Raw genomic sequence first — 13,215 nt, forward strand, 5'->3', positions numbered from 1 at the left:
GTCACCTGGTTTAAACAGGATTAAAAGCCTGCTATCTATCTGGTAACTCTACTGAGACAAACATAAGTAGTTCTTACCTCTACTACAGACAACCTATCAAGTACTCAAAGTAGTCTGGGGATCTAAAGCCCAGTTCTTACATACCCACTTTGGGAGGACTAAAAGAATGTACTAATTTGCATTTTTAAGATTGTATGGTCACATACAAAATAACTTTCCCTAACCGAGCTGTAAGATTTGTAAGAGTTCCACAGAACCTTGATAACTTTCACAGAAGCATAAAGATGCTGTCCCCTTCGGTTTCTAAGTATGTCTTTGTAAACATGAGATTATGGACCCACTAAGGATGTTATCCCCTAAGAGTACACTCTGTTTCATGGTTACCATTACTAAATAGTACTTGTAATTTAAAATTAATTGTTAAACTGCAAATACATGGAAGGACTGTGGACCTATACTTATTCCACAGAGATGACACAACACAGCAGAGATTGTTTCACTACTGTCCCCTGCCACAGGCACATGCCTTTTGTCTGCAACACACAAGGATGACCTATTAGGTTCCCTGTACCTCTGCACTACATCTTAGCTCACAGGGATTTTCAAACTAACCAAAGATACAAGATACATACATAAACTGAAAAGAAAAATTCTAAGTTTTAGACAAAGTATTAAAGCTTTTTTTGATTTTCTGAAATTTGTTTAAGAAAACCCAAAAAACACTCACATAAATCTTTCTAAACTGCCTGTAGAAAGGCTACAGGCTTTGACTTTTTGGTTGTCCCCCTGCTGCCTTCTCCCCTTGATTTTTAACAGCTTGGAGACAGTATGCAAAATGCCTTGAAAGTAATTAATTAAACCAGTTAGGAACTTCTCATTGTCTAGGTTGACTACAAAAGGAGGGAGGGCGAGTGAGGTGGAAGAGGTTTTAGCAGTGTTTTGTTAACATAGGCAAATGTGGAAAAAACGAGGAGAGAAAGTCACAGCCTATAACAGGCACACACCGGCGGCACCTTATTTGTTTTTGCACACATGAAGCCAGCAGAGACATCTGGCCAGGCTTCCTGCGTGCAAGCAGCACAAGTGCTGGTCACAGACATTACAAAACCTCTACATCATACAGGAAGTGGAAGCGTTCATGGGTGGGGAATGGACTTCTGCAAGGAGAAAAATACCTCGGCATAAACATTGCAGGAAACAATTTCATACAAGTGAGAGCAGAACTGCAAAATTCTTCAGGAAAAAAACAGTAAGAAAAGCCACACACAAAATTATTGAAGGAACTTCAATTTGGGAATCAGAGTCTGAGTTCCCCAAATTCATGAGGGCCTCAACTTAGATTCTGTTTCAGTCCTAGAATAAAGGACTCAAAACAATCCTGCATACCAAGTACTTCTTTTTGTTTGTTTGGGTTTTTTTCCCCAACAAAAGAACATTTTAGCTTGGTGAACAATGTTGGTCTATCTTTGTAGCAATGCCTGATGGTCTGAGTCAGAGCAATTCATATCATAATAAAAAAATTAGGAGTAAAATAGTACCATAAATGCTACCAAATCATCCATGGCAGATGCTAAAGCTCCTATTAGACATTTTTTCCTAACCATAAACCAAAACAAAACCCCTCCTTGCTCCTGAAAAGTAGCTTTCCCATCCTATGAAAATGACATTTTCTTAAAATAGTCCCCTTGCAAGCATCTTCCTGTAACATAAGGGCCTATTTTCTTTTGTTTAAGCAATACAAAAGAAAGTCACCACAAGAGAGAAAGAAAAGGAAGAGGTCATCAGAGTGCCAGGATTACTACAGAATCCCACAGCCAGCACTGAAAAGAGTTATCATCTTCTCAGGGTCTTCTCTACCAAAAGGCTTAATTCAGCAAAGCCCTCATCTTTTCAGATACCAGTCCAGCTCCAATACTTCCGAGTTTCCAGCGATTCTTAAGGAAACTCCGCAAAGTTTCCTCTCCTGAAATGCCTGACCTTGATGCTTCCAGCTGCCAGCCAAGAGGTCAGCGAGGCAGCGCTCTCGGGCTTCCCATTCCCATTCGGAGCACGAAGCCGGGAGGGAGCTAAGCCAGCGGGCACGGTTCCCACGCTCCCCTCCCCACCAGCAAGCGCGAGAGCAACTCCAGAAGCAGAAGGAGACCAAGGTTCGCCAGGAAGGATGCGGGAAGGAGCGGGGGGCCGCAGACAGGCAGGGTCCCAGCTCCGTCTCCCCTTGCCTCCCCGACCCTGCCCCAGTTACCAGCACAGGACGAGGGACACCAGGAGGGGCTGCGCCACACCGAAACCGCCCTTCCCTCCTCTATAGGCGGCGAGGGCGCTCCGCCAGAGGGGAAAGCCCGGAGCGGAGCGGAGCGCAGCGCAGCGCAGCCCTCCCTCCCTCCCGCCGGGCAGCGCAGGGGAGCCCCAGTCTCTCACCACCACCACCGCCGCCGCCGCCGCCGCCGCAAGACCGCGGAGCTCCGCGCCGGCAGCCGCCGCTCTCCCCAGCCCGGCCCGACGCGGCCGCCTCATTGGCTGCCGGTCACGTGCCGCGGGGGGCTCCGCCAATCAGCGCCGCCAGAAGGCGCCTGCTGGGAGGTTTGGAAACTTTGGTTACTTTCAAAAGGCGCTCGGGGGCGGCGGCGGCCGCGGCTGGTCCCCGCTCGCCCCGCCCCGCCCCGCCCCTCAGCCACGGCCCCCGAAGCGGCGAGCGACCACCCCACCTCGGCTGCGTGCTCGGGGCACGCTCACGCTTAGCCCCGGTACGCCTGAACCAAGCTAAACCCTTTCGTCAGTGTTTTATGAGCTACAGTGGGCACAAGGGCCTGCGTCTTCTAAGATGTTAACCGTATAAATCAGCGTTTGCCGCCGTGCTGTAATTTTAAACGCACGTTTTCCCTTGAAATGTTCTAAAAGAGGAAAAGCTTTACATCAAATATTTTTTTTTTAATCCCAAAGGCCTCTTCTGAAACAGCAAGCAGTGAGACCAAGACTGTAACTAACTAATGCCAGTGCAACATTTTTAGACTAAAGTCCCCTTTTCACAACCAAGGAACAGGCTTCTGTGTCACTGAAGCCCGCGTTGCGAGGACAAAGCAGTCTGTGAAATATTAGACCCTTGCACTCACCTACATCTCAGCATGATGTCATCATTCCAGCAAACGAGCCGCAAGCATCCGCATAGGGAAGGAGCTCCCCACAGACAACGGGACGGAGCTGCAGCTCAATGCAGCCAATAAATTACTCGCCGTGGCCTCACCACGCAGGATCAATGAAGGGGACTGAGGTATGCGGAGGCTTTCTCAAGTGCTCTAGGTGTGTTCCTACCCAACAGCGTACACAAACACTTGGTCATTAGGCGTGTCTGGCATTTGTTTCCCGAGTCAAAACAAAAACACAAATTACCACCTCTGTGTACAGGCACTCCAGCCCGCACACACGTGGCCAGATGTCACCGAGTATCACTTCACACCCCTGCAGCACGTTTTACAAACTGCTGGATGACAGGCACCCGCACGCAGGGGCCCCGCTCCCAGTTTCATTTACTTCTGTGGTGCAATACCAGGCCTGGAGCAGAGTCAGATCCTGAAAAGACTTAACTGTCTAAATTGGGAACGTGCCTCTCCCAAAGACTTTGTAGAACAAGGCTGGGACTGGAACAAGGAGGATGGACGCTTTTCTGTAAGAATATTCCACTAAGAGAAATCTATCCATAGCTAAGATGACTTCAACTGAAAAGAGTGAGCAAAACAATTATACTTTCAGGTCAGGTGTTCAGCAAAACAATTATACTTTCAGGTCAGGTGTTCAGCAAAATAATTATATTTTGAGGTCAGATGTTCATCAGAAGTAAATGGAGACAAACTATTATACAACTATGAAAAGAAAACTAAATTAGGTATTTAAAAAACTGGGTTAATAGCAATTTGCAGTTCTGTCATTACTCAAGAATGTTTTTATTATTGGATAAGTTACAGAAAAAAACCCACATACTATCGTAGTATGTCCCCAGTAATCAAAAAATGTATACATTGTTCACAAGTTTGGGACAAAGAACATTTTGCTTCAACTCTTCAAACAAATCTTTGAGGATAGTCTGAGTGCACAGATGATGTCAAAGGTACACCTGAGTATTTTTAATACTTCTCATCTTGAAATACTTGTAAAACATAGCAAAAAATCTCAGATTTCAAAGGAATCTGTTTAGCCTCTCATCCAATTCCAAAATAGTGTAACAGCACCCTAACAAATGCCAGAGGCTCAGAGGCATTATTGTACACAAGCAATAAATATTTAAAAAAAAGGTTACTATAATTATTATCACTGCCTTGTTTGCAAGAAGAATGAGAACACGTACCTATTTTAAAAGCAGAAGAGAAGAAGAAATGATTTTATGCATTTATTTTTAGTTTGCTGATTAATAATTAATAAATGGCAGATTTTTGTGGTGCTAGGGTTCACGTGCTGGTTATTTTAATGAGAATGCCACACTGACTCTTCCATGAAAGCTGAGTGGGCAAAAATATATACACTTTAAGTTCTGGTAAGGTTGCAACACCTTATCTTTTGGCAATAAGCTTCTTATGGGAAAAAAGATTTGCTTTGCTGCAAGAATTAAATAACTCACCACAGAAACACTCATGCTATGGATGGAACAGGAACTGATAATCAATTGTCATTACAACCTACTGAACTTTTTTTAATGGATTACTGATACCCATAATAAGATGTGACAAATGCATGTATTAGGATATCATACAGAAATATTGCTATCACTGAAGAGCAAGTATTTAACATCAATGAAACCTATTTCTGTCTCTTTAAAGATGTTATATAATTCTCTGCAGTCTGTACATGTAAAATTGGATTTGCATATGCTTAAGCAAGAAACAGATTCTCGCTACTTTAAAACTCTTCTGATATCTTGAACTGACAAATTTTTGATGAAACTGTCAAATGCTCATTAATAGCGCTGGCTTGTTGAGCAAAGCAAAACATAACAGTACTCAAGGCCTTGATACACAGCAGCATTACTCTCTGAGTGAACCATGGTAGCAGGGGCAAGACTGGATGTAGATATGAGCATTGTCACTAAGAAGACTCTTAACCTTGCTGGTGGCTGCAACCCATTAGGCAAAGGTGAAGGCAAAATGACAACTTAGCCTAATATAATGATGTCACTTATGATCAAAAGATACTGTGCCACCAAAAAGTGGACCCTCGCCCTGCTCTGTCACTACCCCCCCTCCTTGAGGGGCTCAGCTACCTGCATGTCAAGGAGCAAGCCCAGCCTAGATGATATGGATTTACTGCACGGCTTTGGCCCAGACTCCTGAGAGAACTTTTAAATTGTGAGACAGAGCTGTGTCTGTAGAAAGACAATAAAAGTAAAATTACAAATAGAGGTAGGGTTGAGACAAAGACTATTAGTAGCACAAGGATTCAAGAGGAAAAATACCAATGTGGAAAGTTGAAGTTATAAAATCCTAAAGTGCATAAAACCCAGTTATCTTCAGTGGGTTGCCAGTGTCACCCACATCAAGAGACCCAGTGAATGAGGTAGCAGTGGAGGCCTGCCCTTTTCTTGATGCTTGTTTGGCCAGCAGACTTCAGGCGTTTTATCAGGGGGTGGAGACCACACCAATGCCTAATCCAGTGGCTTGTTAGAAGCTTGTTCTTTTTTGTGAGATAGTAATTGCTTTATATTTTTAAGTTGTATATTTATCTTTCTTGGGGAATTTCTTTGTACACAGCTAATGATGCCCAAAGCAACCCAGAGAAGGACAGGTCACAGAGGTCAGACCCTTCTGTTAAAATAAGAAAATAGCACATTTCTGAACGGTACTGACACTTAACTGCTGTCCTTGGGCTTAGGACTATATACTGCCTTCGAGCGAAGAGGCTCTTAAAAATGGTTAAAACTGTCCATCCCTGGCAACCTACAAAGATTTTTTTGTGTGCGTGCGAAAAAAAGTTCTAAGTGAAAGCGTAAGTTCAGCGCAAGGCGTCAAAAATTACCACCTGTAAGAGCCCAGTTCAACGCCGTGGCAATTTCCCCACTGCCTGCCGCATGCCTGAGCAGCGAGCACAGCCGCTCAGGTACCTGCTGGGAGGCCAGGCCCCTCCACAGGACTTCCTGGAGACCCCTGCAGGGCCGACTCCTGCCGCTCCGCCCGGCCCTGCAGGCCAGGGCTCAGGTGTGCCCGGACCGAGACTCCCCCCTCGGTGTAAGGTGGGGGGTCCCAGTGTAAGGGGGAACAGGGGCGCTCCTCAGCGGTCCCGCCGGGGAGGGCCCCGAGCGTCGCTGCGTGGGGCCTCCCTCATCCCCTCAGGTGCCGCCCTCATCCCTCAGGGCGGCCCCAGGCACCCTCCAGCTGGGCGCAGGCAAACCCCGCAGTCCCTCTACCCCGGCCCGGGGTGTCGTCCGGCCCCGCCGCGGCCCGCACGCCGGCGGCCGCCGGGAGCCCCGGGCCTGGGGTAGGCTTAAAAGCCGCCGCTTCCACCCCGGCCCGGCCCGCTGCGTGCCGGGGAGGAGGAGGAGGAGGGACTGGAGCGTTACGACAGCCGCCTTTGCGGCAGCGGGCTGGTTTCCGGCGCTCGGCGTCGCTTGACGGCAGAGGGAGCAGAGAGGGAGGAGGGAGGACAACAAAGGGGTGTGAGGGGCCGCGGCGGCATGTGAGGGGCGGCGGCGCTGGGGGCGGCTCAGGTGAGGCGCGGCGGGCGGGGGCAGAGCACAGCAGAGCCAGGCCGGGCCCGCCGGCTCCGCCGGCTCCCGCTAGCCCGGGGCTGCCTCCGCCGCCCTGCGGCAGCAGGGAGGCCCCGGCGGAACGCCGCGGCCGGGCGGGGACGGGGCCCGCTCCCCTCGCGGGCAGCAGCCCGTCCCCCGGGCGGAGCTGCACAACGGCCTCGGCCCGGCGCCGCCCCGCGGGCGGGAGCGGCCGTTTGCCCGGCAGCGCCTCGGGGCGCGCTGGGGCTGGTCGGCTGGGGCGAGGGGAGGGTCGGGCCTCGCCGTCGCCCCCCGGGCTGCGAGCCAGGCCGAGCTGGAGGCACCCGGGGAGCTGCGAGCCGCAGAGGGCAAAGCGCGGATATATGTAGCTAACATAACTTCTGATGTTTTTCAGTTACCGTTTTAATTCCTAAACGAGTTGGTGCCACCAGGCATTTTTAAAAGCAACATACTCTAGAGTTGTATAACCTGATTAACTTACTGTTTTATACAACATAATTTTGGGGTACTTGGGGTTCGTGTGAATAAACACTTCTGCTTTAAAAAAAAAAGTCAAACTTCTGTTGTGGTTAAAAATAACGCTGGGGCAAATGTAATGCCATGGAATGTATTCCATGGTTATTGCGTTTAACATTAAATGCAAGAAAACTGAAGGAGTATAGTCTAATGAATGCAGTATGTAGTTGGAGGGTAAGAAGGCTTCATTGCTAATCATAGTTTTTCTGGTACAGTGTAGCTGGGCCTTAAACAAGTAGCTTTGCTTCTTTGTGGTTCTGTAAAGCTAAATTGATGTGGTGTGCTGTGGGGCAGCTTGAGAATTAGTAGAAGTATTTATAAATAATTTTAATAATTTAAAGCTCTGTTTAAATACTAAATGCAGTGTGCTTAATACAGTATATGTAGTTTTGTTACCCTGTGGAAAAGCAATGAATATGCAGTTTAATTCTTTCAGCTGAGTTCAGTTGCACCTATTTTGAATTTACTGATGAGCTGTTCTTGAAAACCTACCTCCTGGCTTCTCTTTCCAGGAGAATACACTGAAAGTTTCAGGGAATTATTTCATGTCAGCAGCAATGCATTTCTGTGACTTTGTAGCTAATGCCATGGACTTAAACAGTGTTTTTCTTAGACTACCTCACCTGTGCTGCAGACCATGGGGAATATACTTGCACTGAACAGGAATAGTCAAGGCCATGTCCCACATGCATAATTAAATTTAACATAAATAATGCAGGTTCAGTGATCTAGCAGTAGTGGAATTCATAAGACCACCATGGTTTTTCTCTGTCTTACCTTAAAAGTTATTTAAAGCATGCATTTTTTTCTCTTTAGCAGGTGGGAAGAATGAAAGGAAGGGAGGATGAAAGAATGTTGAACCTTTTTGTTTGGCTGTATGATGGAAGGAAACAGGACAGAGAACCTCTGCAATAGATCATTCGGATGGCTTCAGCGACAAGAGAATGATGCTAAACCATGGCTCTGGAAACTTTCTAATTGTTTTTCTGCTGCTGAAAAGTCTTTGCCTTGCAGTGCGAAAACGGTAATTCATTGCTTTACTAAAAGCATAGTTGATATCCCGGTACAGAATGATATAACTAACTGCAGTGTTATTGCTGACTAAAGGGGGCAAGTGGGGAGGGGAGAAAGAGCTGACAGCTGTTACCATGGTAAGGACAGAATCTACCTGGGAATTTAAGGACTTTAGTTGTGTTCACAGTGCTCTCATCAATGTTGGTGAAAGCAGGCAAATTGCTTTGCTTGACAGGCTGTACTCTCTACAGCTGTGTTTGGAATAATACAACTGACTGCTTAAAAAGTGTATAAGGCAGCCTCTTGAAAGCTCTATGAAGTTATTGCTGAAGAGTAGAGTAGGGAAGTAGTCTTCATGCTTCCAGATTTTTATCAATTTAGTTTGGAGGCAAATTTAGAATTTTCTGAATTATTATTATATAGTAGTTACAGCAATTGTGGATACTGTTCTTCATGAATGTCTAATTTTTCCTTGTTTCCATTTCTTTAAATGTTCCTGTTCTGTAACTGTATATGATTCTATACAATTAAGATGCAAAGTGCTAAGGAATAGTACAACACAATGACTTACTTGGGCAAGCAAGCTCCAGCTGTTAAGTAACACTTATTCATGCATGTTCAATCTGACTTTCAGTAAAAGACATGGGGGGGGAAACAGATAAGCATTTATCCTGTTGCGTTGCTCTTCTCATGTGTCAGGGGTTAGGAAGGGAGCTGCCATAAATTCTGGAATTTAACATATAAACCAGTTCCAGACAGATTTTTGGCAGGGTGTATCTTCAATTCATAAGTTGTGGCATCAGGTAGAGGGGAATGGTTTTGAACTTGGGTAATGAATTATTCATTACTGTGTAGTAGGAAATGCATTAAATTAAATTTGGAAAATAAAAGTTGTTCCAAAGTACTGGCCTAATGCTCTGGAGCAGTGAGTTGTATGCAGGTTAGCTCTACTGACCTTGACTGTTCTGGTGCTTCTTATAACCTTGCTTAGTTTTCACTGCTGCCATTTTTAAAAACCTGTATTTATGCCTTTATGTCTGTACATCTTGATATCTTAAATCAGAGTAGGCAAAAAGAACTTATATAGTTGTGAAAACTTAGTCTTCTCTGTCCACTGTTAGTTTACCTGTTTGATATAACTTCTAATTTTTGAAGTCTTAGTCTTTTAATGCATTACTTCTAAAACTTTAATACAATTTTAAAGTCTTTATTCAAAGAAAGAGATGATTACTTATGTTCCTCCAAACTGTGGGGTTTTCTTACTTTACATCGCATCCATCTATGTTTGCTCTTAAAATAAATAAATCTTTTTTTGCTTTGCAGTGGCAGAGTATCTCTCAGCCTTAGCCTAACAGTTTTCTGCTTTTCAAATTCTGTTTTACAAACCCATTGCTATTTAGTTTATAGCTTTTTGGTTTTGTTGCTTCCAAAATCCACTGATAGCAATATACCTCAGGCTGGCACGCAACTGGCATGTTTCTTTTAATATTTTACATGTTTAGACAGTGAGGTAATAGTAATCATAAAGATAAGCACTTTTTGACATTTCTGTTATTGTCAAAATTGTAACAGTCTAAAAATGTGCTTGTTTATACTATAAAATTGTTGGTTTATTTATTTATCTGAATGTAACTGAACTTTCGTTTTCCAGAAAGATTACATGGAGAACAAGAAAGCTGCTGTAGAATTGAAGGATGCTTCATCTCCTCATAATGCTGGCTCTAAACTGTTTCCAGCAGTACCGCTTCCTGATGTTCATCCTGTTCAGCAACAGCAAATACAGCTTTCATCTGGCCCAAAAGTAAGCTGCTGTGCTCATGGCTCTGACTCTTGTACTCCACAAATGCATTGTGGTGGTGGTGGTGGTAACTTGATTCACCCTGGCACAATATTAGACTCAAAAAGCACTGGGACGATTACTTGTCAAGTAGGGTCAGGATTTGCTTATCAGTCTGCATCTTCGCTGAAGAACCCTCCAACTAGAAGCAATTTGGCAGGCATTGCGAGTGAGTTCCCTGGCATGTGCGTAGAAAACAGTGTATCTTCCTGTCAACATCTGCCCTGTTGTGGAAAACTCCATTTCCAGTCCTGTCATGGTAACGTGCACAAACTGCATCAGTTTCCAGCCCTTCAGAGCTGCACATCTTCTGGCTATTTTCCTTGTTCTGAATTCACAAGTGGGGCTACAGGTCACTTGGATGAGCATATTGCACAGTCGGAGCTAACATCACGTGTGTGCGCCAACCCTTTGCACCTAAACATGGCACCTTCAGTTTGTTTAAAGGGCTCTCACTACTGCAATGACTGCTTGAGCAAGGTTTGTACACATCACATTTCTCATTCATTAAGTATGGTATATGGTTAATGTTGAAATTATGTTACTTGAGCAAAACACCAGCTTCCATGGGTTGCAGCTTGCATCCTCCCAGTTGGTGATGCACAGTCCAAATGTACCAGATATCCTTTTTGAAGATGATCTCTTTTCTGAGGTAACATTCAGTTCGATAGGAAGACAAAAGAGGCTATCACAATGTTTAGCTTACAGGGGATATGTAATGTACTCAAGCAGAATTTTGACTGAATTTGAAAGACAGTTATCTCCTCTTGACAGCTCCAATTATAATGTTCCATAATAGCGACTCTGAGAAAAGGCTAACAACAGTTAATGTACCCTTGGGCAGCTGATCAATAAAGATCCATTTGTAAGTCAGGTGAAATGTCTGATGCTGCAAGGATATTCTAGTTTTGGTTTGGTTTTATAGGTCTTAGTTCAGCCTTCCTAAATTTGCAATTTATACTTCCAATACCAATTTGGTACGCTTTAGAACTGCTTAAAACTGTGCTTGAATTTTAATAGTAATTTCAAGTGAAATAATATACTCAACTTTGCAAGATGTGTTATTTAACTTTCAAATTTGAGTTTCTAATATAAAAGTGAAATGTCTTCATTTCAATAAACTAAATGGTGAATTCAGTATGTTTGGAATTGACCCCTATTTTTGGGGGGAGGGAGGTGATTCAACCTTGTGCTCTTAATTGTGCTGATTTCACATGCTAGGTTTTTTTAGAATACATATTAGTACTTCTTAAAGATCGCATGTCTTGATGTGCAGAGTTTAATAGAATCTTTCCTTGCATTTGGAAATCTAGAGCTAAGTATGCTAGGAAAGACTAGGATAGAAGCTTCCTTCATGCAGTGATACTGTTGTTAACTTTGTAGAGTACATCTGAACTTGTGTTTGTTGCAGAAGGGAAACTGAGTGACTTTAGCATGGAATAGTATGTGTTAATATTGTATACTAAATGAACATGTATTTTGAAAAATTGTCCCAACAGCCAACCAGAAACAGCCTAGTTGATGCTGCTAAAATCTGGCCAAATATTCCTCCTCCAAGTACGCAGACTGCACCTGTTCCTATCCCAATATGTAATGGCTGTGGAACCAAAGGAACAGGAAATGAGAAGAGTTTGCTACTGGCGAGCAGCCTTGGCAAATCACCACAGAAATATGGTAAACCACATTTGTTTGAAACTTGCACTTAGTGGATGTCCTCCTTAAATACTGTTGCACATGAAGAGTTCTCTTAAATTGCACTGTTCTCTGGAAACTTCTATAAAGTCGTAGAAGACTAAACAGTAAAAAAATACCGTGTTTCTGTTTTCCAAAGTCACAACTTGGATTTACCTGTTTTGACTACCTAGTTAATTTACTGTATTGTTTGCATAGAGTTTTCATTTTTTACTATTATATTTTTTTTACCATTTTAAGAACTAGAAAAAGAAATTCTAAGGACTTGGAAGCTATTTCGTTCTGGTGGTGTATAAATAAATTATCTTCAGCCATACTTTGAAAAGCATTTTCTTAGTCTGTAGCGTCTATTGTCACTTCATATGCAGTAAAGGTGTAATGTTTATAATTATAATATAGGTTTTTTCACTGTTCTTGAGAGGAAAATATTGTGTGAAATACTTACATTGTCTTTCTACAGTGTTAGTACTGCTTCAATTACAAAATCATAGCTAGTATGAAAGTTATAAACTAAAAAAAAGTCATGGAAGAATAAGAAATTGCATAGTTTTACTATCACTTTAAAACTACACCCATTTTTAGGTTTAAGGTGCAACACCCCGATTAAGTGTCCTTACAAAATGCAATTCCAGCAAATCTTGTAGAAGAATAACTAGTCAACATATACCCAAACAAATATGACATTTGTCTGCTGTGCTTTAATTTTTTGTCAGCTAACTTTAATTCCCAGCTTGTTTTTGACCTGTGAGGATTCTGTGTTATTCATCATATTTCTTTTACAGTTGTTTTGTGGGGATGGAATGGGTGTATAATGTTAATTCAAAATTAAATAGATATTCAGAGTGCTGAAACACCAGAAGCTTTATTTGCACTTCTTAGCCTGTAATAGCAAAACCTCTTAAACTCACTCTCCTGAACTGTAGGATATCTTTGTGTTTGTTCCATACTGCCTCGATTTTCTATAATCATTGTCACTATACTGGTAATCTCATCCAGTTAGATTCTTTATCTTATGCACACTGTAAATTTGAACTGTTTTCACTTCTGTTACTGATATAGCACCTGCTGAGTTTAGTGTGACATAACTTCAGACAATTTTCATAGCACATGCCACCTCAGCATTTGATAACATTTTTTAAAAAATATATTGTTTGGTTGTTTGAAAGTTTAAAAGTAAAGCTGAAGTTGTCTTGCATCTTTATCCTAACTTAACAGTGACTAAATTTCTGTTTAAGACTGATTTGAGGTATAAAGTTTCTCCCTTAAAGAGAACCTTTGAAAACACCTGGTTTGTTTTTTAGATTCCTTAAGAAAATAAAACTGAACTTGTATTCCTGGGCATGTTGTTCTCTAAAACATAAAGCTTCCCATGTGCAAAGTTTCTAGTATGCCAAGTTTAACATTTTTGGTATTTGGAGATTAAAATGAGCTGTGTTGTTAAACCTGT

General features: G+C 43.1%; 1 protein-coding gene across 5 annotated transcripts in view; it reads left to right on the forward strand.

Moving 5' to 3' along the window:
* Positions 1-6,608: 6,608 nt before the first annotated feature.
* The window catches only part of MARF1 (meiosis regulator and mRNA stability factor 1), a 52,759-nt gene continuing 46,152 nt past the window's right edge, over positions 6,609-13,215 (forward strand). For 3 of the 5 annotated variants that reach the window (XM_072877662.1, XM_072877659.1, XM_072877664.1), the window contains exons 1-4: positions 6,609-6,688; positions 8,042-8,249; positions 9,891-10,556; positions 11,576-11,750. In XM_072877662.1, the coding sequence (XP_072733763.1) occupies positions 8,103-8,249; positions 9,891-10,556; positions 11,576-11,750 (988 nt within the window). In that variant the 5' untranslated portion in view covers positions 6,609-6,688; positions 8,042-8,102. Of the gene's footprint in view, positions 6,689-7,299; positions 7,400-8,041; positions 8,250-9,890; positions 10,557-11,575; positions 11,751-13,215 lie in introns of those variants that run through there. The other 2 variants (XM_072877661.1, XM_072877660.1) reach the window with 2 other exon arrangements.

The sequence above is a fragment of the Ciconia boyciana genome, chromosome 13 (assembly GCF_034638445.1).
Source record: "Ciconia boyciana chromosome 13, ASM3463844v1, whole genome shotgun sequence".
In the NCBI taxonomy this organism is placed as follows: Eukaryota; Metazoa; Chordata; class Aves; order Ciconiiformes; family Ciconiidae; genus Ciconia; species Ciconia boyciana.